Raw genomic sequence first — 26450 nt, forward strand, 5'->3', positions numbered from 1 at the left:
TTCTAGATAAAATTTTGGAAGTTTTACTAACAGTTTTTGTGGGGAAAAGTAGAATGACGAGTTAGTGATGATCTGTAATTTCATTCCTGGGAAATGGATTCGTTTTTCTTTTTCAAATTAATGAGATTTTTATGCAGAGGTAAGAATATAAGAAATTAATCTATGTTGTATTTACTGACTAAATTTGTTATCCATTTAAGGAAATTTATACTGCTTGAATTATGTGAGAGATTTTTACATAACTTAAATGGTTACAAGAATTATAAAGTATTAAGACCGAAATATATTATAATAATTGTGATAGCCACACAGTTAATAGTTATAGAACAATTTAGAACTGTGTTTGAGAGGATTTGTTGAATCTCGATTAAAAAATAAAAAAAGCAGAACCTTGCAAATCTACTTCTAGACCTTAAGTAACATTCCATAGTGCTTCTGTATGGTTAATATCATAAACCCATAAAGGAATACTAATAGGAATATTATTTATGGATTTCTTCTGAAACGCTGCCTCCTGATATTCTTTAAAGATAAGGATTTTTTTTTGTTGTTGTTGTTTTGTTTTATTTTTTAAGGCCTTGATTTTGCCAACTCACAAATACAAATAGGACTCAGATATGTTTACTCTTAGATGATTGGCTTAGCTATGCTTTTAATTTTTTTCATTAAAGAAAAAATACAGGGATAGGAGACAAAATTCTAGGTTTACTGTATCTGTTGTGGTCAAAACCTGAAAATATATTTGTCTAAATAAAAGGAAGTATTTTTGTTTGTATACTTAATGTGTGCCACAAATATTTACTGAGTACCTACCTACTCTGTAGCATTTCTGTTATGTAACATTCAGGGGGTTTGGGCAGAATACTTCCTAGAATTTAGAATATTTTTGTGAGGTAAGATAAACAGATTTAACTTCCTAGCATCCACGAGAAGAATCCTAAAACCACACTAACTACAGAGCTTTATTTTCAGAACTTTACTAAGTAAGGCATGAGGAAAGTGCTAGAATAGGAGTCAAGAGAGTTAGGTTCAAGTATTGACTTAAACATTCAGCTTATTAAAGGCAAGTCATTTTAATACCTTTGCTCCTTAGTTTCCTCATCAGTGAAAATACGTGATTAAACCAGATGATGTTTAAGAGCCCTTTTAGCTTTGATGTTTTATGCTATCTACATTGTTATATCTGTAGGAGAGATATGACAAAAAACATACAGTCAAAATGTACTGAGCAATTTTTAGAAGATGAGAGTATTGCTCTCTGATTTAGACAGGATTATTATTGAAGTTTGTGACTGGAGACTTTAGCTTTAATGATTGGGATGAAAACTTTCAGTTTAGTATTAGGTATAATTTAAAATTGCTGGTGACTCTAACCGTGAATCTGCTCTTTGGCAATCATGGCTAACAATATTTAACTGTGTTCTTTTTAACTATTAATGAAATTATGCTTCTCTTGGCTTCAGATGCTTTGAAATTCTTAACCCTTCTTTCACAGTAAATCATAAAAAAAAATTATGCAGTGCATTTGGCAGTCATTAATTGAGCCAGGCAGTTACCAAGCTTTGAAAATGCAAAGAGGTTTAAGACTCTGTTCCTATCTTAACTTGAGTAGGAGAGATAAGCAAACATAGATACTTGCAGAGGAGTAGAGTAGAGGCCTGTACTAAGCTTTCACAGTGGGAACACAGCTGGGAGAGGGTTGGGGTATGTATAAGTGAGTGCTGAGTCTCCTAGAGTTGGTGATTTACTTGTTTTCAGAGGATAACTAGTATACAGTGGAGTTTCGAGTGGAAATCCTGGACCAGAATAATGATTAAGATAAGAATATGAGTTGAGAAAAAGGACATTGATTAAAGTTGAGAGACATTTTAAAATTAGGATTTAGGACTGAGGATTTTATTGGATGTGGAATGTGAAGGAATTGGAAAGACTGAGGTCATTAGACAAGGTGATCGAAGGTGCTGTGAGGTCTTTTCTCAGAATTGATAATTTTTCTTGTTTTAAAGAGAGGGTCTGATGAGGTGTTTTAAGACTAAAAAACAGGAGTTTCTGATGTGGCTCAGTGGTGACAAACCCAACTAGTATCCATGAGGATGCAGGTTCTCTCCCTCGCCTCATTCCGTGGGTTAAGGATCCGGCATTGCCATGAGCTGCAGTGTTGGTCACAGATGAGGCTCAGATCCCTCATTGCCCTGGCTGTGGTGTAGACTGGCAGCTGTAGCTCTGCTTGGACCCCTAACCTGGGAACTGCCATATGCCCACAGGTGTGGCCCTAAAAAGAAAAGAAAAAAGAAAAAAAAAAAAAGACTGAAAAACAAACCAAAACTTCCTAAATTAAGACATACACTGGACTTTTCTCTCTGTAATTCAATTTATGTGTTTTTTCTTCAGCTTTAGCTAGGCAGGCCTGTGGTCAACAGCTTGATGTTTTTCACTGAAACTGAGAAATTTTTAAAGATGGTTTAAAATACATATATATTTGATATCTCCAAAGCTATTATCTTTCATGTTTTCTTTTTCATAGAGATAAATTTAGGAAAATACTTATTAAAATAGCACAACTACTGAATAAGAGAAGTAAATAAAATATTTGGTAGAGCATAAGATGAAAGTTTTGCTTTCTAGTTTTGTGGTTTTTTTTTAATACATGTTAATAATTCAGTACATTTTTGTGAATAAAATAATTTTTCTTCAAGATCTATTTTCCTGAAAAAAAATGTGTGTTTTAGGAATGCTGTTATTTTGAAGAAGGGATTAAAATACATTATTTTTTATCACTTAAGTATGTTACAAAGTTGGATTAAAATAATGCCACTGTAATAACTTAAAAAAAAACTTCTTTACATCATTTTGCTGAAACCTCCTTTCATATTGTAACCTCAGTAATACTCCACTAGATGGCACTGAAAGCCTGAAGAAAGACATGGTTGGCTTGAAAAGCTATGTTTTATTTAAAACACACACACAAACTGATCAACTGGCTGCTTTGATGGATTATTATTGTTGTTCTAGTGGGATTTTAAGAAAATGTGCCATTTCCCCATGTAATCAGACATCTGGCAATTCATTATAAACTTACATGGTATATGTATAGTTTTAGGGTATCTATGATTGCGTGTTCTTTTTCATTTAGAAACAAAACATTTTTGTTCAGTGATTTATGATCTCTATAATACTGATTGCGTATTGAAAACTTCATGTTTTTGTTCTTTTAAGCTCTGTATAGTTTTTGATAGCTAAACACTTTTTGCTCTCAATTAGAGCTCTAATGTGATGTTGACTATGGTAAGACTGATTTTCATTTTTAGAATTTCTTACAATAGCTTTCTTTGTTGACTGATGAAAAAAATGCAAACAGAAAAATAAATCTTTTGTCTTGGCAAACCCAATTTCGTGCCTTACAAGAGCAAACTTGTTTCCTTTAATCTCTCCCTCCCAACACGGTGCATTCCATGTTTATTCCATTTTGTAATGTAAACTGGGGTCTAATAAGCTAAGAACAGAAATGGAAGTTGATTTGCATTTCTTTTTTTAAAATTCTATTATACATTTTCCGTGGGGTTTTGAAACCTAACCTGTGACATGAAGATTTTTGCATTCATCTTTTTGTTTGAATAAAAACCTACTACTGAAGATTATAAGTTTCCGGGTTGTTCTGTGGGCTTAAAAATTAAATTACTTTTCAGAATTACAGAGATACTGTATTGAATAATGATAAGGAGAACTATTATACTGTCATAATTAACTTTTTACACTTATAAAAGTGAATAGGATTGAAAGTCTTGAGCTTGGGTTGACATTTTTAATTAGTATGGTATTATGGATAATTCGAAAGTCATTAAATATGAAATTTGTAGTTTTTCTTTTCCATCCTGAGTATGAACACATTCCCTTAAGAGATGAACTCTTAAGTGGGAAATCGCTTTGTAAAGTTTAGCCTGGTTTCTTTAGAAATCATAAATATATTGGAAATGTTTTATAACACCTTACACTTGAGGGCTTCAATTGTTTTATAGACTTGAATCCTCAGTTCTCATATAACCTTTTGTTGTTAAGTTGAGAGGAAAAAAATGGCCCAGATAAAATCAAAGATGTTGACTTAAATTTCTCTTATGATTGTTTTTCTTTATTTTTATCAAGTTACATTTATGAAATAACCATTTCTATCTGTATGTTCCTGTAGCTTTATCTCAAAGATGATCAAATAGAAAGATAGGCTAGGTAGTATGTATTATAGGCAACCTTACAGTGTATTGTAACGGCTGGAAAATAATGAGTAACTTCTTTGTTAGCTACCACTTTCCTTAAATAATCCTTCTTGGTTTATTATGTTAAGAAAATATTGAATGTTTATGCTTTACTTTTTGGATATAGCATCTGGCACAATGATATGTGTTAGGATATTTTATTTTTGGTAAAGGAAAAATAGGGTTCTAGTATATATAAAACTATATTGGATTTTAAAAACCTCACAGTTGTTACATTTTATTGCTTCTTGGTGTACATGCAGTCACTCCCCCATGACATTTTTCTGCCCTGCGGGAAGCCATGCTCTACTGCTTAACCTGTTGTGTGCTTTCCCACTCCAGTGTTTTTGCTTTTGCTTTGCTTTATATTTGTAACCCAATTCTCCCAATTTCTAATACTTGAAATTTTATGTTTTCTCGTATTTTCTAAATGCCACCTCTTCTGTCAGATGTGAACTCAGAATCCTTTGATGCTCTTCATTTTGTTTGTATTTCCTTTATGCTCTGCCTTGCGTCGTCATTGTTTATTCATCTGACCCCCTCCTATTACTTCAGCAAGTATTTGAGGAAAGAGCTGTGTTTTACTTATGTTTGTTTCTGTATGCCCTCATACAAATAGTTTTTATATAGTGGGAATTTAAAAGAAACTGTTAAATTGAAATACATGACTTGACTGGGAAAGATAAGGTAATAGAGCTTTGCTAGTAGGCAGGTTACTTCCTAATGATAGTATGGGAGGGAGCTCTGATATGTTCTTTGTAAACATTTGTGCTTTTGTTTTTATCCCCTTTACAATTAAATTCATTACTGTAATCGTAGTTTTCCTCCAGCTTTAATTCTTGGTTGACATTTGTGTACTTTATTTTTGATGTAGTTGATTACCGACCATTAGCAGGCAAGTTGTGGCACATTTGATAGTCTGTAGTTGTTGACAAATTATTTTTGGATTTTCAGAGTTTGCAAAGCATTTATACTACCATTGTTAATGATAATATGTATTAGTTACTATGTGTCATAAACTTTACTATAAAATTCTTTAAAAACTTTTATTCATAATAGTCTGTAACAGATATTTTATGGTCAAACATAGTTTAAGTATCTATTATTGGAATTTTTAAAAACATCGCATATTTTAATATGGTATAAGGAGTTTCATTTCTTACTCTGTTTCCCTGATTTTGCCTTTAAAGTTTTTTTTTTTTTTTTTTGGTAGGAAATCTTTGGTTCATTTTGTTGATATAAAATTTTGCCTCATACATTTATATTGGCTTGCAAAACTGGTTCTGTTTTAGGGAAAGATTTGTGTATTTTTATACATCTCTCATCCTAGAAAACCAGTTTATATAATGGCAAAATTACAGAGTAATTGTTTTAAGAATATGCAGTTTAGCTGTTTCTGTTTATTTTTCTAATATACATGCATAAAATATCCCTAATACCATTTAATGTTTATTGTTATTTCTAGTTATAAGAAAGTATCCTTTCCTTAAGAGTTTGTGGAACATTTTGACTATCAAAACAAGAACATGTTGTCTCTTCTTTTCCTTTTGTTCTTATGTTCCTTTTTTTTTTAATACAGTTCACTGTGTAAATTCATTTCACTTTGATCAGTGATTTTTATCTACAGTGTGCCTTGGCACTTTGGAATGTAATGATGGAGAATAAGGAGAAATCTCAGTTCTAAAGAAGTGTGTAATCTGATCAAACTGCAGCAATGAAATGTTTAGAGAGTGATTGGGTGGCAGCAGAGTCTTAACAGCCAGCCAGTGCAATGGGATTAAAGGGAGCTCAGTGATTGTAGGCAGAATAGAGTTTGTCTGACTGAGTTCAGACGTATGTTTTCATGCAGGAGCCACTACATTGTCTGAAAGGAGAGGGTATTTTATAGGGATATGGTGTTGGCATTTGTTTTGGATTGAATTCTGCTTTGTATGCTATTTTTTTTTTTTTCTTTGCTTTTCTTGATTTTATCCCCCTCCTTAGTCCAGGTTACTTAGAGTGTCAATTGTTACATGTCACTTCTTTGGCATTATATGGGTTTGTCTATTCTCTGTGATATAATTACTTAGCTATCTAGGCAGGAGTGGCATTTGACCTTTTATATTCATATACAGATTATAGTGTTTTTTACAGATTCATCACATTTGTGAAATGGGCACTTGTGAAATATTTATAAATGAAATCATGTTTTCCCTTTGACATTCTTAATAACTTTGGATATGTGTTTTTTGAGAGAGAGAGAGAGAGAGAGAGAGAGAGTGTGGTGTGTGTGTGTGTGTGTGTGTGTGTGTGTGTCTTTTACAGGTAAAAAAAAACAAGGCATGAAGTGACTAAGTAAGTTAATAGCTGGGTAATAGCAGAGTTGCAGCTAAAACCCGAGTGTCTTTACCTTTAGGTTCATCTGTTAGGTACTGTAGGAAGAACCTCAGCATAGACTTACATGCCATTGGCATTTACACACATGAGATGAAAGTGTTCATTCACTGCAGTCTCTTTGAATATCTGTTTTTCCCCCATATCTGAAGTTTTTCATTCTTAGCAATTTTTGTTATCTTCAATTTTTTAGTGTGCCAAGTACATTTATTTGCGAGTGGTGCTGTAAAATCTCTAGGGAGAGAACCATTGTTGCCATGTGCTCACTTGGGCCTTATTTCTTCCCTCAGCTAGCAGCATCTGAAGCTGATGTTTCCAATGCCCGTGAACTTTTAGGGAGGGAGATTGCCAGGCATTTCAGATCTCTTTTTCAATTTCATGTCTTACAGTCAATTCAGATTTCCACTGGTTGCAGGGAGGTTGCCTGTAGATGGGCTGACTAGTTGGGAACCCTTCCACAGATGGTGTGGGTTTAACCCAAGTCTGTTAAACCTTGTCAGTGCCGTTGTCCAAGGTGCTACATAGGTTAGTGTGTTATGGATAAATTCCCACTGGATTACAGCTCCCACTGTTAGCATGCACTCATAGTATCTTACTGCGTGCTAAATCACTGTTTGATGGACCTTTGACCTTTTTGTTGTTCTTAGTGTGTTTTATAAGTTGAGTTTTGCTACAGAAGAGACATTTTCTTTTTCATGTACTTTGAATTATGCAGATGTAAGTTATATGACTTTGCCTTTTCAATTTATTGGAATTTTAAATGTAAACAGTTAACTATTCTCAAGTTTCAGATTTATTGCTCTAATATTTTCTTTTAGTTTGAATCTACTAAAAGGAAATAATTTTATGAATTTAAAATATAAATTAAAGTCTAAAGCTATATAACCTAGGCTTTTTTCTTTTTTTAAATGAAAACTATGCCTGGCAATGAAATCATTTACAGTTTCTCTATTTGGAAAAATATTGTCCTTTAATTAACCATTATGATTTTGGTGTGTTTAATTAGTGATGATTCATTAAGAATTTTTGTTAATACTTATTTTGACCATCAAAATAAATAAATACTAGTTTCTTTTTGTGTACTTAAATTTGAAATTAATTTGTGCTAAATTATATGTCTCTAGTAATGTCTTGATTAATTAGTATGGCAGAGGCTGGGTATCAGAATTACAGAAACTTCCAGTTAACTGTAGGTTTATCCATTTATGCAGTGTACTTGCATAGGATAAGGATGCTGACATTAGGGGTAGGGTTTTGTCTGTTAAGCTCTTTTTTGTTGTACAAAGCCATAGAAGCCCCATACTGTATCATTAAAAAGAAAGCATTTTATTAAACTCAGAGCTTTAGGTTTATAATCAGTTCATTAATGGTAGTATCAGTACACCTTGAAAGAAGCCTTGGGATTACAGAGCTAAACCTGTGAACCTTTTCTGGATGTAGAATCACAGAACTAGTCTTGTAATGGTTTTCTGGAGCCAGTGTTTCTTAGCCAAGCAGTGAGATTTTCAGCACAAGGAAGGATTTCTCCTGCTCAGGGTTCCAATACTAATTGTGACTCGAAAGTCACTGAAATGCTGTATGCTGGTTATCTGTGGTGAGACAGATTTTAGGATGTTGTTAAATGATGAAAATGTGGACATATGTAATATGTATGATAAGATTTTAGGTGGTCATTTGCTTTTTCGTTTTGTTAAAGATCTGAATTCTCTCAACTACTAGTTGGCACACAAGGAATTGAAAATAAAATCTGAATCTTCAAACTGCTTAGTTTGTGTCTCCAATAGATGAGTAGTTTTTAGTGTTTGGCTGTTTCATAATTTTCCATGAACTTTCCTATTTTCTTTCAGTTTGTCTCGTTGGTTAAAATGTTTCCCAGGAGATTTGTCACTGTCAAGACAGATGATTATTTGTTTCCATGCAGATAGAATTTAAACAGCTACAAGTACTGTAATTGTGTGATTTTTTTTTTTTTTCTTTTCCTCTCTCCTTAAAGGAGGAATTTCGAGAGCTTCGAGAACAACCTAGTGACCCTCAAGCTGAACAAGAACTAATTAATAGCATTGAACAAGTGTATTTTTCTACGGACTCATTTGATATTGTTAGATATGAACTGGAGGTAAAAAAAAATAATTAAAAATCTATGTAAAGCCTGTTTTGTTCAGTGATTGAATTTATGAGTGAGATAGGATGATTTTTAGGGGTATTGTATTTTTTTGATACCAGTACTGGTCTGTGTTGACCATATTATGATAAAAGGGACTATCAGAATTGTTTAAAGATGAGATTATTTTTTTAAATGTAAAATTAAGTACAGCTATAGCATATTGGTCCAGGAAACATGTTTCTATTTTTGGTTTTCATTTGTTAGCATACAATATGTTTGCATGCTGCCTCTATTTTATTTCATTTTGGCTAAATATATTTAGGAAAGCTCTGAGACTTTTAATCATGAAACTGTATTATCAATTGTTCGGTCATGGTAAATATCCCTATGCCATAATGTTTACAACATTGGCGTTTTAAATTTACAGGAACTCAGAAAAAGTCAGAATAATAAAATTTGGGTCTTAGATGAAACCAAATGCAGTTTGCATACATACTTTATATGTAGTACATATAAGTTAGTACCCAGCTTATTCAAAAATTTCATCATCATTTGGCAGAGACTTGAACTCTAACTTGGCAGTTTCCTGTCTATACAGTGGTATGCATTGTTGTTAGTTCCTGTACCATCCCCTGAAGCATGTGTAATCTAGAATGTTCTCCAACAGCCATCACTATCACACTATAGTGCTTAGTTAGCATTCATAGTATTTCAGAGGGGAAATATGTTATGTGTTCTGTCATGGACAAGTAGGGATATACTGGTGATTGGTGGAGGGGGGAGATAGGGTTAGGGACCTTCTTACGTTCTCCTGTTCTAGGTTGTAGAAGTACTGCTTCCCAGCTCAGGGCCGGGGTCCCAGTGGTAGTGGGGTTTCTTGGAGGTTGGAGGCAGCAGCAGTGGAGATAGCAAGGCATTGTGGAGGATGGAACTTGAGCACTAGATGGTTGGGTAGCAGAGAGATAGGTAGGCTATTGTTTTGGAGTCTAGTGGGGAGATGGCGAGGATAGGAGGAAGGGGATGTGACCACTGTTTTATATGCACAGATTGCAGTTTATAAGTCAGGTGTGCAGGTAAATGAAGCCAAATTAAACGATTTATTTTTTACTCTTCATTTATGGAATTTTTTTTAGAAGCTCCCTCCTGTTCTCAATTTGCAAGAATTAGAGGAGTACAGAGACAAATTGAAGCAACAGCAAGCTGCAGTAAGTAAAAAACATATTTCTTTCTGACAAAACTGTATGTAATACAACAGAGAGGTGTAATGTGGCAGGTTTTATGGTTTAACTAATATGCTAACATATTAAATAAATCTTATCTAACATGACTTTGGCTCAAATGATACATTTATACATATTTAAATTTATTGCCTATTCGGCTTCCCTCACATTACCTTGATAGATTTGCTTCTAGAACTTGTAGTTTTCTTTCTCTGGAACCCTGAACATGATCTGAGAAGTTTGAACTTTTTTTTTCAGATTACTAAGTACCTTTCAGATTATTTCTAGTCCTGCATGTCATCATAGTTTTAGGATAGAGTTTTCTTACCTTAGAATAAAGGCTCCCACTTCTAGTTGAAATAGGTCCAAAGATAATATGGGTTAAGAATCAGGAAGCCTGAATTGTTGTCACTATTAATTATGTGACATTGGGCAAGTCACATAGCCTTGCTAAATCGCTTTTGTTTGTGAAGGAATGGGTTGATCCTGTATTTTTCTCTAATGCTGCAAAATTCTATGATTTTGCATTTTCCTTATGTTAGGCTGGGTTTCTTTGATAAAACTCAGTCTGTACTGTGTAAGATTAAATAATGGTAGTTAGTGGTCTTGTTAATTTTTTAATACTGAAAGAGCAATAGTGATAAGTTTAGCTATCTTAAGATATGATCTTTAATAGTTTGTCTGCCAAGTAAAGGAAGATAGCCTTCTCTTTCTTTGTGTCACACCCAGAGGTCTCAGTGGGTGCTGGGATCTCCCTGGGGATTGTGGCAGTGATGTGGAGAAGGGAGTTGAGCACCAGAGACTTGTGTAGTAAAAATGTGCTATGCTTTTGCAGAATTATATTTCATTGGATTGTGGCATCTTTTGTCTTCTCCTGGTTTCAGCATATTTAAATATGTAATCCTCCATCTCGGTACTTTATGTGGTAGTCTTCCTGGAATGAAGTCCACTATGAGGGCTGTGTAGCATTAGTGGCTTTTGGAATTTGATCAACCTGGGCTTGAATCCTGGCCTTGCAACTTACTAACTGTGGGTGAATCACTACTATGTTTAAGCTTACTCATCTGGAAAAGGAAGAAGCATGTAACACATTTCAGTGGATTGTTATAAGTACTAATTGAGATAATATAGGCAAAGCACTCAGTACACTGCCTGGCACAGTGTAGACTAGCATTAACTACATTTTCTATTGAAAAAAAACAAAAACCTCGTAACTCAGTTTTGTTTTTTTTTTTAATAGGTAATGAATCCACACTGAAGATAAATAATGAGATTTAAAAAACCCTAATTTACTAGAATTAAGTGGGTGTCTGTGTACATCTATACATTCATATCTTTACAAATCTATACAAATTCAGAATAGATTAAGAAAACAAAAGATTAAAGCAGTAGTTGAATGTGTATGTAATGTTTTATTCTCACTTAGCTTGGGAGAGGGGAGACTGTTGTGTTTCATGAGCAAATATTCACTCAGTACCTTCAGTGTCCCGTGCTTCATGCTAGACCTGGTGCCTCTGAGTGGGGCCCTAAAATTGTGAAACAAGAGACTCATGTTCAAAACCATTATAATTCTAACTGGCATACATTAACATTATTCATGGAACTCGCCAAGAAAACCTGAGATATCTTCCTGGCACTCCCCTAAACACGTTTCAGTTTTTCAGAAGAGGACCAAACTGCTATTAGTCTCCTTATGCAGGACAAAGGGTCAAAAGGTTACAAGGATATTCTGTTTCCCAGGTAGTGTTTCCATAAATTCAGTAGATTAAACATTTATTTATCTTAACAAGTTTATCTTTTTTAAAGCAAATCTTGTGCCCTTAAAGATGGTTACAGTTTTGCACATGTTAGTTAAATCAGATAATGATATGCTGTTAACAGTAATAATGACCATTTATTGAGTTTCTCTTGAGTTCCAAGTACTGTGCTCTGTGCTATAACTTTTTTTTACTAATTTCATGGCCAGAGAAATGTGTGTGGCTGTAGCATGCCAGTATCTGCTATAGAAGTTATTGGGAAGACCTATGGGATATTCTTGGAAAAATTTTTAATGTAAAACATAATAGGAAGCATGAGGCTTTTTCTTTTATTTCCTTTGTTTGATTGCATGTTCTTATAGGTCTCTAAAAAAGTAGCAGATTTAATCCTTGAAAAGCAGCCCGCTTATGTAAAGGTAGGATAATATTTGTTGCTTTTAATAGTAAAATATTAAAAATGTTTGAGTGACTTAGGATTGGAATTTGAAGTATTTTAATTTATTCTCTAGTTTTATGGCAGCTTATTAACTCTATTCAGGTTGTATATGTGTATTTTTTTTCTCACTTGGGAGATTTACCAAACTGAAGAAACGAAACAGCTTTTATATCTGATTCTAAAGTTATCTATTTGGTTGTCCTAATTTTAGGAGAGCCAATGAAAAGTGCTTCTCTGTCCTTATAACTCATAGATCACCAATAATGACAGCTGATTCTGTCTTTAAAATACGATAAAATCGGAACTGTAGCTAAATCTGCCTTTTCATCAGAAAATCAGAGACTTGAAAATCCATCGAAATGTCTTAACAGTATTCAGTGGAGACATTTATTGTCAAAGCATCTTAGCAAACAAATCATGTTTGTCATATCCTTGATTATCTCATGAAGTTCTTTTGAGTAGAAACATTTACACAGATATGTTATTAGTATTCGTTTATACCTGTCTAAAAAAGGTTGGGTCTAAATTTCCTTACAAGCAATACCACCTAAATATTTTGTCACAAGCCATTGTGAAAATCAATTGAACGTGGTCATTTAAAATAATTTTGTGGAGTTCCCATAGTGGCTCAGTGGTTAACGAATTTAATATCCACAAGGACACAGGTTTGATCAATCCCTGGCCTTGCTCAGTGGGTTAAGGATCTAGTGTTGCCGTGAGCTGTGGTGTAGGTCGCAGACACGGCCTGGATCTTGTGTGGCTGTGTCTGTGGTGTAGGCCAATAGCTACAGCTCCAATTCTACACCTAGCCTGGGAATCTCCATATGCTGTGGGTGCAGCCCTAACCCCCCCAATAAAAATAAAAATAATTTTGGGAGAAATATAGCAACAGTGTTCCAGTTCAGGTATTTCTGTTGCTACTTTGTTTTCGTGGCAGGTTTTTCTTTGAACCCACTAAAATTTTTGTTAAGAGTACCATCTCCGAGAGAAAGGAAGAGAAAAAGAAATACTTCACATAGTAACCTACACTTCATCTTTCCATAGGAACTTGAAAGAGTTACCTCATTACAGACAGGTCTTCAGTTAGCTGCCGTTATCTGCACAAATGGGAGGAGGTATTGCATTCGATAATGTTTTGTTCTCTCGAAAGCTGAGTAACATTTAAGAGAAACTGTCAAACTGTCATGGATAATTGATTTTTTTTAATTATGATTGTGGTTTCTAGAATATCATTCATTAACCAAACGTATATTATGATATAAAAACTGCACTAAAAAGGTATGTGGGGAGTTTCCTTCATGGCTCAGTGGTAAACGAATCCTACTAGGAACTGTGAGGTTGTGGGTTTGATCCCTGGCCTTGCTCAGTGGGTTAAGGATCTGGCATTGCTATGAGCTGTGCTGTAGGTCACAGACACGTCTTGGATCCCGAGTTGCTGTGGCTCTGGCATAGGCCGGTGGCTACAGCTCCGATTAGACCCCTAGCCTGGGCACCTCCATATGCCACAGGAGCAGCCCTAGAAAAGGCAAAAAGACAAAAAAAAAAAAAAAAAAAAAAGTATGTGGGAAATGTCTGTAAATCTGGTTATGGCTTAAAAATATTACTGTTTTTTGTGTTGCTTAAATCAGTACAAACCTTCCCAAACTGCGATGAAGGACCAGTCTTTTTTTTTTTTTTTTTCCTTCTTTTTTAACTTCCAGTTTATTACAGACTATGATTTTTGTAAAATGCAGTAAAAACAAATTACTAGGAAAGTGAATTCTTAAAAAAACCATCCAAACACACATAAAATAGTCTCATTTTTCATTATCAGATTCATCAAGTGTAAAATTATTATGTCAACTTTTACTCTACATGTTTAAAAAATCTTTTTATTATTAGGTTTATCAAGCATATTTTGTCACCTTTTACTCTTCATGTTTTTAAATGCTTATTTTTAATTTCTGGACTCTCCTTGTGATTTGAGGATTGGCACCAGTCCACTGCCATGATTCAAGTAATGCTGGTTTAATTTGAGTTTTTGAATAAATGTGTCAAATAGTGCTCATAGTCCCCAATTTTCAGAGCACTCTTGGATACTATTTCATTAATTGCCTAATTGTTTTCTGTGGATAGCATTTTTATTATACTAGAAAAACTTAACTATTTGTTGTTCACTTTTGCAGACACTTGAATATTGCAAAGGAAGGTTTTACCCAAGCTAGTTTAGGCCTTCTTGCAAATCAAAGGAAACGTCAGTTGCTGATTGGACTTCTGAAATCTCTGAGAACTATAAAAACATTGGTATATACAGGTTACTTTTTAAAAATTAAAACTTAATTTTATGATTGAAAACAGATTTTACCTTTTGATTTTTGTTTTTTCAGCAAAGAACAGATGTCCGCCTAAGTGAAATGCTGGAGGTAAGTTAACAAAGTTTGAAAATTTGGTGATTCTAATAATATTAAATAGAGAATTTTTATTGTGAAAATTCAGATGTGCATTTTTCTCAAATTGGTGTATGGTATAAAGAGAATTTTCAGACATGTAAAGAAACTTGCTCTAGGGCATTTTTCTTTTTTCATTTTCTTTGTTCTGCCATACACTATTTTATGTATGTATGTATGTATTTATTTATTTTTAAATTTTTTGCCTTTTTGTCTTTTTAGTGCCTTACCCTTGGCATATGGAAGTTCCCAGGGTGGAGTCGAATCGGAGCTGTAGCTCCCGGTCTACAACAGCCATAGAAACGCCAGATCTGACCCTCGTATGCAACCTACACTACAGCTCATGGCAACGCCAGATCCTTAACCCACTGAGTGAGGCTGAGGATCGAACCCATAACCTCCTGGTTCCTAGTTGGATTCGTTTCCACTGCACCAAGATGGGAACTCCTAGAGCATTTTTCTATTCACATAATATACTTAAAATTTATTGGGGAAGTGTTAGTTTGTGGGGAATATTAAAACTTTAGTATCATTTGCTTATATCTGTGCCCATAGAGCAATGAAATTCTTTTTTACATTTAACGTTAAAGTAGTGATTTGACAAATATGTCATACATTAGTTACGTCTGGTGTCTCATATATTAATTGATATTCTGAGTGAGCTATCTCTTTTCTCTTTGATGCTTTCCTAGCACTTTCTCTATCCTTTCATTGTAAGGTTTACCAAAGCCTAATGTGTTATGTGTGTTTCCCTATTATTCTTGAGCACCTATGGGTACTTTGTCATTCCAATATATTCTGTGTTTTGAATTGCCTTTTTTTGAATTTAGATATGCATTTAAGAAACGTTTTTAATGATTTTCTGTATAATCACTGCATTACTTCTAAACTGTTACCACTAAATGAGGAGTTTGAGAAATCCATATGAAAAATTCATTTGGTATTAAATTACCATTTAGGTGATAAAAGTATTGTGAGGCTATTAATGAATATTTCACTTTTTTTCCACATTTATTTGTTTAAGAATATTTATGAATTTCTTGATGGTAGAACTATTGAATGTTGGTTATAAGTAGAATGTGTACTATTTTGGAACAACATTACTGAAAGAAGATATGTTAACAGTTAACTCCTTCTCTCTGAGACAGCTTATACTTCTCTATAGGCTTTATCAACCTGTCATGCTCTCAGAGGGCTATTACCATGTGTTTAAGGGAATAGATTATTTTTTCTGTGCATACATTTTAGACCTGGAGCTAATTGCTTTGTTATATTATTTATCTGTTGTTGGTATAATAATCCTTATTTGAGAGGAATTAAAATTTTCTGGTGCTGTAACTTTTGGATAGAGTATGAACAAAGATTTGTCTTTTTCAGGGGCTTTAAGAAAAGTGTTTCCAATCTAATGACTTTTCTGTTGTTATTATCTTTAGGAGGAAGATTATCCAGGGGCTATTCAGCTGTGCCTGGAATGTCAGAAAGCTGCTAGCACTTTTAAACATTACAGTTGTATAAGGTAATGCAAAATTTTTAAAGCTGCTTCTGTTGTCAGTTTTTACATTGGAATTGTGTAACATACAATGTTAATAAACGTTAAAAATTAATGTGGGAGTTCCTGTTGTGGCTCAGTAGGTTAGGGACCCACTCTTATCTCTGTGAGAATGTGGGTTCGATCCCTGGCCTGGCTCAGTGGCTTAAGGATCCAGCATTGCCGCAGTCTGTGGCATAAGCTGCAGATGGAGCTCAAATCTGATGTTGCCTTGGCTGTGGCATAAACCATAGCCACAGTTCTGATTTGACCATGGCACGGGAACTTCCACATGCTGCAGGTGCAGCCATAAAAAAGAAAAAAAAAGAAAGAAAATGAAGTGTTATGTTCTAGTTTAGCCTTCTTATTTGTAAATGGGCAGTGCAATAAAATTATAAATAACAGTTCTTAAGGTGTTAAAGTACAGATACTTTCTAATCCTGCGTCTTGTCACCTCATTAAAATTTTTTTTTTCATATTTTTTTCCAAACTTAGTGATTTTATTTTTAAAATGTAGTAGAGAATAAAGTCTTCTGTTCATGTCTCCAGTGCAACTCTTGGGAATTCTTCCTCCTTAACTTGCTTAGCTGATAAATATTGAGAGTGCTGTTGCAGTTTGTTTTTCAGATCCAGATGGTTCAAACTCTTTGGCTTATCATGATAATTCTTTTGGAAAATTTAAATGTGATTTCACTTTATGTCATAGACATTTTTGTAATATTTAAGTGATTATGCATTTAATGTATTATATCTTATGTTTATTAAATGTACAATGTGAAGATAGCTGTTGCATTCTTTGCTCTTAGTTCTAACTTTATTAGTGGATTTTGGTCTGCTTAAAATGAGGGTTTTGCATTAGTGGTGACAGTGCCTTGGGGAGGCTCTAATCCTCAAGTGTAATTTTCATCATTTCTCTTAAACCGTCAAAAATAAGCAAGCAACCAAAGTAAAACAGTGAGCTCACCAAGCAAATTTAAATTCATACTTACTCTAGAATGTAGCCCCTTAGTGTCTCTTGTATGGAAATCCTGGCTGTCAGTGAGTGGGATACACTGATGTGGTAGATGTTTAGTTGTTTGTAGCTGAAAAACTAAAAGGATTATGATAGAGCCACATATTAATACCTTTTTTTTTTTTTTTTTGTCTTTTTGTCTTTTTGCCATTTCTTGGGCCGCACCCTCAGCATATGGAGTTTCCCAGGCTAGGGGTCGAATCGGAGCTGTAGCCACTGGCCTCCGCCAAAGCCACAGCAACGTGGGATCCGAGCCGCATCTGTGACCTACACCACAGCTCACGGCAACGCTGGATCCTTAACCCACTGAGCAAGGGCAGGGATTGAACCTGCAACCTCATGGTTCCTAGTTGGATTTGTTAACCACTGCGCCACGACGGGAACTCCCGTTTATTTATTTATTTATTTATTTATTTATTTATTTTTTTAATTTTCCCACTGTACAGCAAGGGGGTCAGGTTATCCTTACATGTATACATTACAATTACATTTTTTCCCCCACCCTTTCTTCTGTTGCAACATGAGTATCTAGACAAAGTTCTCAATGCTACTCAGCAGGATCTCCTTGTAAATCTATTCTAAGTTGTGTCTGATAAGTCCAAGCTCCCGATCCCTCCCACTCCCTCCCCCTCCCATCAGGCAGCCACAAGTCTCTTCTCCAAGTCCATGATTTTCTTTTCTGAGGAGATGTTCATTTGTGCTGGATATTAGATTCCAGTTATAAGTGATATCATATGGTATTTGTCTTTGTCTTTCTGGCTCATTTCACTCAATATGAGATTCTCTAGTTCCATCCATGTTGCTGCAAATGGCATTATGTCATTCTTTTTTATGGCTGAGTAGTATTCCATTGTGTATATATACCACATCTTCCGAATCCAATCATCTGTCGATGGACATTTGGGTTGTTTCCATGTCCTGGCTATTGTGAATAGTGCTGCAATGAACATGTGGGTGCATGTGTCTCTTTTAAGTAGAGTTTTGTCCGGATAGATGCCCAAGAGTGGGATTGCGGGGTCATATGGAAGTTCTATGTATAGATTTCTAAGGTATCTCCAAACTGTTCTCCATAGTGGCTGTACCAGCTTACATTCCCACCAACAGTGCAGGAGGGTTCCCTTTTCTCCACAGCCCCTCCAGCACTTGTTATTTGTGGATTTATTAATGATGGCCATTCTGACTGGTGTGAGGTAGTATCTCATGGTAGTTTTGATTTGCATTTCTCTTATAATCAGTGATGTTGAGCATTTTTTCATGTGTTTGTTGGCCATCTGTATATCTTCTTTGGAGAAATGTCTATTCAGGTCTTTTGCCCATTTTTCCATTGATTGATTGGTTTTTTTGCTGTTGAGTTGTATAAGTTGTTTATATATTCTAGAGATTAAGCCCTTGTCAGTTGCATCATTTGAAACTATCTTCTCCCATTCTGTAAGTTGTCTTTTTGTTTTCTTTTTGGTTTCCTTTGCTGTGCAAAAGCTTTTCAGTTTGATGAGGTCTCATGGGTTTATTTTTGCTCTAGTTTCTATTGCTTTGGGAGACTGACCTGAGAAAATATTCATAATGTTGATGTCAGAGAGTGTTTTGCCTATGTGTTCTTCTAGGAGTTTGGTGTCCTGTCGTATATTTAAGTCTTTCAGCCATTTTGAGTTTATTTTTGTGCATGGTGTGAGGGTGTGTTCTAGTTTCATTGCTTTGCATGCTGCTGTCCAGCTTTCCCAGCAATGCTTGCTGAATAGACTTTCCTTTTCCCATTTTATGTTCTTGCCTCCCTTGTCAAAGATTAATTGACCATAGGTGTCAGGATTTATTTCCGGGTTCTCTATTCTGTTCCATTGGTCTGTCTGTCTGTTTTGGTACCAGTACCACACTGTTTTGATGACTGTGGCTTTGTAGTATTTCTTGAAGTCTGGGAGAGTTATGCCTCCTGCTTGGTTTTTGTTTCTCAGGATTGCTTTGGCAATTCTGGGTCTTTTGTTGTTCCATATAAATGTTTGGATTGTTTGTTCTAGTTCTGTGAAAAATGTCCTGGGTAATTTGATAGGGATTGCATTGAATCTGTAGATTGCTTTGGGTAGTATGGCCATTTTTACAATATTGATTTTCCCAATCCAGGAACATGGAATATCTTTCCATTTCTTTACATCTTCTTTGATTTCTTTGATTAAAGTTTTATAGTTCTCGGCATATAGGTCCTTTACCTCCTTGGTCAGGTGTATTCCGAGGTATTTGATTTTGTGAGGTACAATTTTACAAGGTATCGTATTTTTGTATTCCTTTTCTAATGTTTCATTGCTGGTATACAGAAATGCAACTGACTTCTGAATGTTAATCTTATATCCTGCTACTTTGCTGAATTTATTAATCAGTTCAAGTAGTTTTTGGGTTGAGTCCTTAGGGTTTTCTATGTATAGTATCATGTCATCTGCATACAGTGACAGTTTTATCTCTTCTCTTCCTATATGGATGCCTTTTATTTCTTTTGTTTGTCTAATTGCTGTGGCCAGGACTTCCAAAACTATGTTGAAGAGCAGTGGTGAGAGTGGGCATCCGTTTGTTTTTTTTTTAATATACTTTCACATAATGGGTCTCTACTGGGTGTAGAATAAGTAGGTATTTTTCCCCTAAAGATGCTATTTTCATGGTATTTTTTTCTTTACGATTATTCATAGTGAAGCAACACACAAAGATTGGAAACACATAGTTGAGTAGTACCAGTGATATTTTGATTTTATCCATTTGACAGTGATAAACTGCTTGATTATGTCATTTCTACTTATTAGGTTGGGTGAATAGAGAATTAGCTCTAATAAGTTGATATTTGAAAATCTGTGGTAAGGCCTTCTGGGTCCTAAAGAAACCTAGTGCCCATTTAGTTGATTTTGTGGTGATAAATCTGTTAGAGTGAGAAAGCTTATTTATGATTGGCTGAAAATAATTCAGGAAGTTATGTATTTACTGCGTGTTTATTATACGCCAAGCAGTTTGCTTTGAAATTGGCTGTATAGTGAACTGTATATAATGTAATCAGTATAATCCATTGTTTTCTGGAGTGCATAGTCTATCAAGATGGACTTGGATTGGGAGTTCCCGCTGTGGCTCAGCAGATTACAAACCCAGCTAGTATCCATGAGAATGTAGGTTCAAGACCTGGCCTAGCTCAGTGGGTTAAGGATCTGGTGTTGCCATGAGCTGTTGTGTAGGTTGCAGACACAACTCAGATCCTGCATTGCTGTGGCTGTGGTGTAGGCCGGCAGCTGCAGTTCCGATTGGACCCTCTAGCCTGGGGTCCATATGCTTCAGGTGTGGCCCTCAAAAGCAAAAAAAAAAAAAACACAAAAAAACAAAAACGTGAGAGAGAGAAAAGAAAAAAAAGATGGATCGAATTGGGATCTAACGCTCCTTGGAGGGTCAAGACTGAGGAGGATCTGAAGGAAGTGTAAGAAGGGTTAGCCTAAACCAAGGTATGAGGGTTTGTGGATCTGAGATTATTATGGTTATTGTGATGAAGTCTTTGTGGCAGAGATGCCAAGCAAAATGAGGATTGAAAATATCTATTGTATTTATAGCAACAAAGAAATCAGAGTTGACCTTTGGAGAAAGATTTGGTTGAAGTATAAGTATAGGGTGGGGATATTGTATAAATAGGAGAGATGTGGAATAGAGAGGGAGAAACCCGAATGCTTGAAAATTGATGGGGAAGAATAAGAGGTTAAAGATAAGATAGAGAGGAGTTCCTGTTGTGGTACAGAGGAAGCGAATCCAACTACTCTCCATGAGGATGCGGGTTCAATCCCTGCCCTTGCTCAGTGGGCCATGGATCCGGCGTTGCCATTAGCTGTGGTATAGGTCAGAAACGCAGCTCAGATCCCACGTTGCTGTGGCTGTGTTGTAGACCAGCGGCCTGGGAACCTCCATATGCCACAAGTGACCCCTAGCCTGGGACTCTCTATATGCTGCAAGTGTTGCCCTAAAAAGCAAAAAAAAAAAAAGAAAAAAAAAGAGAGGGACAATGTAATAATGTGGGTCTGTAGGGATATAGCCAAGATTGACTTTGAAAGGGCAACATTCTGTTATAATAGGAAAGAATGAATGTGGAAATTTAGTGGCAGGAAATTGAGGGTGCAGATAACATTTTGATACTTTATTTTTTCCATTAATTAAAATTTTTGGCTTTGCTGAAATAAATAATTTACTTGACAGGAGTTAACTATAAAAAGTGTTTGTTTGTTTGTTTTTGCTTTTTAGGGACGCACCTGCAGCATATGGAGGTTCTCAGGCTAGGGATCGAATTGGAGGTATAGCTGATGGCCTGTGCCACAGCCACAGCAACTCAGGATCTGAGCTGTGTCTGCAACCTACACCACAGCTCATAGCAATGCCAGATTCTTAACCCACTGAGCAAGGCCCAGGGATCTAACCCTCAACCTCATGGTTCCTAGTCAGATTTGTTTCCACTGTGCCATGAAGGGAACTCCTATAAAAAGTGGTTTTTTTTTTTTTTTTGTCTTTTTGCTATTTTTCTTGGGCTGCTTTCGCGGCATATGGAGGTTCCCAGGCTAGGGGTTGAATCGGAGCTGTAGCCACTGGCCTACACCAGAGCCACAGCAATGCGGGATCCGAGCCGCGTCTGCGACCTACACTGCAGCTCACGGCAACGCCGGATCCTTAACCCACTGAGCAAGGGCAGGGACCGAACCCGCAACCTCATGGTTCCTAGTCGGATTCGTTAACCACTGCGCCACAACAGGAACTCCTAAAAAGTGTTTTTGAAAGAAATTCTTATTTGGGCTTTTTCAGTAACTTGAAATGCATGAAGTGGCTTTTTCATTTTTGTGTATATAGTGATATATGGAGGTGACTAGTTATCTGATCTGGTGAAAAGTTTTGAGATTGTAAAGATCTGTAAAGATGATTTAAATTAGTCATTGTTTTATTTTCGATAATACAGTATATGAGGCATGCTGTGTTTACATACATGAGTCATGCATGCAATAATAAGAAAAATGTGTCTTATTTTCTGAAAACAGGTGAAAATACATGCACAGGTACATTAAAATATCCCAAGGGGAGTTCCCATTTTGCCTCAGTGGCGAGTTAAGAACCGGACCTAGGAGTTCCCGTCATGGCGCAGTGGTTAACGAATCCGACTAGGAACCATGAGGTTGCGGGTTCGGTCCCTGCCCTTGCTCAGTGGGTTAAGGATCCAGCGTTGCCGTGAGCTGTGGTGTAGGTCACAGATGCGGCTCGGATCCCACGTTGCTGTGGCTTTGGCAGAGGCCAGTGGCTACAGCTCCGATTCAACCCCTAGCCTGGGAATCTCCATATGCCGCGGGAGCGGCCCAAGAAATAGCAACAATAACAACAACAACAAAAGACAAAAGACAAAAAAGACAAAAAAAAAAAAGAACCGGACCTAGTATCCATAAGGATATGGGTTCCATCCTGTCCTCCTTCAGTGGATTGAGGATCCTGTATTGCCACGAGCTATGGCATAGGTCACAGATATGCTCAGATCTGGTGTGACTGTGGCTGTGGCATAGGCCAGCAGCTGCAGCTCCAATTCCACTAGCCTGGGAACTTCCATAATGCTGTAGGTGTGGCTCTAAAAGGAAAAAATAAAAGAATAAAATAAAATATCCCAAGGAATTGATTGTAATGGGATTTTATCTTAGGTTTCTTGGGGAATTGTGTTTTTTGTGTTTCTGTGTTTTTACTTTTTTGTTTTTGTTTTTGTTTTTTTTTTAGGGCTGTATCCATTGCATGTGGAGGTTCTAGGCTAGGGGTCCAGCTGAATCAGAGCTACAGGGGCCAGCCTACTCCACACCTATAGCAACTTGGGATCTGTGCCATGTCTTATGATCTACACCACAGCTCACAGCAATACCGGATCCTTAACCTACTGAGCGAGACCAGGAATTGAACCTGTGTCCTCCCTCATGGATTCTATTCAGATTATCATTTGCACTGTGCCATGACAGGAGCTTCTAAGGGGGTATTTTTAACTTAAGGATTTGTGGATAACGTCAGGGTGGCTCAGACAGCAATGCTATTTGTTGGAATTGCTTGGTTAAGGACAGACCTTCCACCAGAAGTTCTTCTCCCTCATGTATAGTGATTTCCTTCATCAGCCACCACTCACCCTGCCTCAGTCCCCTTTTCCCCTCTCCTCTTGCTTCACCCATTGGCTCTGAGTGGAGAGCATGAGAAGTTTGTTCACTTCTTGTAGGTAGTGTGATAGAGTGATAGAGCTAGCTGACATGTTGGGCAGGTTGACTCCACAAAAATGAAAGGACTTTTAACTTTCTTTTAGTTTTGTTTTCAATTAGATGCATCTTTTTAATTGTATAGATTTACTTTTTGTTTTGTTCTTTTTTCTCTGGTCTTCTAAATACAATCAATATTGAACCTGTGCTTGAGTTTGTTCAAACATAACTGAACAACATTTTAAAAATTCTTTTAATTTATCTGGAGCCGTGGAATTTAGCCAAAGGCAAGGCTTAATCTTTGCTCGGACCTGAGTGAATCAGAGTGAAAAATCATTCGACACTCTGGTAATCATAAGGAGAGTAATTTGTTTCCAGCTAAATTTATTCTCTCATTTTCGTTAACATTTAAAAATATTTTTATTCGTGCTGCTGGCTAGAGAATCATGAAATATATTCTTTTTAGAAATGTCCTTTAAGAGAATCACTCCATGATTCAGAGCATTTCTGGATTCTGTGCATTTTTATGTTGCAGCCAAATTCATATGTATGATGTATCTGCTCATTTACCTTTAAAATTTTTCTTTGGTAGATGATATGTTTCTCTTTTCTTTCCTACTCACATTTCTTCTTTGTTGGAAATAAAGTGTTTGGTAGAGGGCAGACTCTGTGGTCTTAGGAGTAGATTACATGGAATACCTGAAGGCTGACTTGATTCTGAAAGAAAAAAAGATAATTCACAAATTGGCTTCTGCATAAAGAGACAGTGACTGTATAGCTTAGTGAGTTTCAGGTTATGTGACTATATAGCTGAATACATGAAGTACCAAGTAATTTGGTGTACCCAGTTGATTGAAAAATCAAGGAAGATTGGTACCTCTTCAGTACCTTATATTTTCTTTGAGATGTGCTGTGTTTCAGGATCTTTAATACCAGTTTTCACTTTTATAACTGACAGGGAACGTTTTTACATTATTTGACATTTCTTGAGTTGATTGACAGAGTCATAGAGTTAGGATTTACTGGAAATAAGAATCAGAGTGTGTTTATGTTAAAGTACTTCTTTTTTTTTTTAAATTTTATTTATTTATTTATTTTTATTTTCCCACTGTACATCAAGGGGATCAAGTTATCCTTACATGTATACATTACAATTACATTTTTTCCCCACCCTTTGTTCTGTTGCAACATGAGTATCTAGACATTTTTTTTATTTTTTTAAGTACTTCTGAATAAAGCATTTAATTTCTTTTTCACTTGAAATTTAAGTTATTTTTAAAAGTCAAAACTTCTTTATTATTATTTTTAAAAATTTCATTTGAAAGAAACTACTTGAGTGAACCTAAGAGCATGCTGAATTATGAGCTGAAATGTTTGTGTACCATCTCAAATGGTTTGTTGAATACTGTACTCTAACATAGACAGATGTATTTAATTTCTCATAATCTTTAAATATCCTTTTTTTATTCCCAGAAGATGGTCTTGGCAGTTGAATGAAAAATCGTAGGCTGTGGAACTTCTTTAAAATCCTAGAAGAATGAGCACAGCTTTTAGGTACAAATACAGCTGTACTAGGGACTGTTCTTTCCTGTTGTCCTTGACTCCTTCCTGGCAAGCTGTGCCTGCTTCCTTTTCTCTTGACTCTGGCACTGGGAACCCAGGAACCTTGCTGGGAGCAGTGTTAAGTCATTTCCTGCTTAGCTAGACCCATATGTAGATCCAGAGTCCTTTTTGCCTGGTCTGTTTGGGCTGAGTTATTGATACCTTGATATTCTGACACCACCTGCATTCCTTTTCTTTGTTTTTGTTTTCCTCTGCCTCTCTCCTCCCCCAAGTGTGATTTACAAATGATTTAAAGTTAAATCTATACAAAACTGTATATGAACAAAAGGGTTTTGAACAAAAGGGTCTTAAACAGAAGGTAAAAATTTTTCTTTCTGTCCCACCCACTATTCTTTATCCTACTCCCTAGAGTAAAGTGTTTTTTTTATAGCTTACTCTTTTGTTTTTCCTGGTAAATTTCATTGTTATTTAAAATACTACATTAAAATATATATATATATATATTTTTAATTTTTCACTGTACATAGTTGTTGATGCTGTTTTTACTGCCCATAGTAAAAGTCAGTAAGAGGCATTTGGTTTACCTCCTTTTACTTCTCTTCCCTTCTCGACCTTCCAGGTTTTATTTAGTGAAACTGTTATTTTTATTTGGCTAAATTTATAATGTTTATGTTCTTTTCACAACTAAGATTAAAACCTTCAGTGCTTTTTCTAATAGGTTACTTCTAAAAAAAAACCTAATAGAAATCATATTTACCGTATTATGATTATTTAAATACTATTGTATATAGAACTAAGTAGAGTGACTAGACAAGTCACTCAATTGTCTAGTCAAGGAAAAATAATCTTTTTTCTCTAAATGAAAATGAAAATCCTTTAGTATCTTTTTTTTCTTTTCCTTTTTTTTTTTTTTTTTTTTTTTTTTTTTTTAAGGCCGCTGTGTGGCATATGGAGTTCCCAGGCCAGGGATCAGATCCAAGCCACAGTTATAACTTATGCCAGAGCTGTGGCAGCATCGAATCCTTAACCCACTGTGCCCAGCCAGGGATGGAACCTGTGTCCCAGAGTTGCAGAGATACCCATCCTGTTGCATCCCGTGGGAACTCGTATCATTTCTTTGTATTTCTTTTTTGTATATTTCTTTGTCCTGTGTTGTTACAGTTACCTCTTTTAGAATTTTTATTTTTTTGATGTGAGATACATGCGGGGTAAAATTTCAGATTTTGAAGTGACCTTAATGTAGTCCAAACATGATTGAAAGAAAAAATTTTTTTTTTTCTTAGAAAGTGGAAAGCATTGCTCAGCTGTTTATTCTCACCTCCTGTTTTGTAGTACTGATGCCATTCAGATGCCATTTTAATTCCCATTCCACCATAATGGTGTTTTTGCTTTAGAAATTTTTAGAATTTTTCACTTTTTTCACTTGTTTTAAAATTTCAGCAGTCTAGAAGAATCATGTATGTCATTCTCTTTATTGCTAGATGATGAGACAAGGATGAAGTATTATTTTAAGGTTTACCTGCATGAGATGTTACGTTACCTGTTGTGCCAAGAGCTTTTGAAATTTATTTTTTCTCTAGG

The 26450-nt window shown here is 35.6% G+C and overlaps 1 protein-coding gene across 5 annotated transcripts in view; it reads left to right on the forward strand.

Moving 5' to 3' along the window:
- Positions 1-26450, forward strand: part of VPS50 (VPS50, EARP/GARPII complex subunit) — a 140956-nt gene that overhangs the window by 11104 nt on the left and 103402 nt on the right. For 4 of the 5 annotated variants that reach the window (XR_002347039.1, XM_021102384.1, XM_021102387.1 and 1 more), the window contains 7 exons: positions 8614-8736; positions 9858-9929; positions 12064-12117; positions 13182-13252; positions 14303-14420; positions 14504-14539; positions 15997-16079. Coding sequence is in view for 4 of the 5 variants with exons in the window: in XM_021102384.1 (XP_020958043.1) it covers positions 8614-8736; positions 9858-9929; positions 12064-12117; positions 13182-13252; positions 14303-14420; positions 14504-14539; positions 15997-16079 (557 nt within the window). In the remaining variant the exon portion in view is untranslated. The remainder of the gene's footprint in view (positions 1-8613; positions 8737-9857; positions 9930-12063; positions 12118-13181; positions 13253-14302; positions 14421-14503; positions 14540-15996; positions 16080-26450) is intronic. The other variant, XM_021102385.1, reaches the window with a different exon arrangement.

Source organism: Sus scrofa, chromosome 9 (assembly GCF_000003025.6).
Source record: "Sus scrofa isolate TJ Tabasco breed Duroc chromosome 9, Sscrofa11.1, whole genome shotgun sequence".
Classification (NCBI taxonomy): domain Eukaryota; kingdom Metazoa; phylum Chordata; class Mammalia; order Artiodactyla; family Suidae; genus Sus; species Sus scrofa.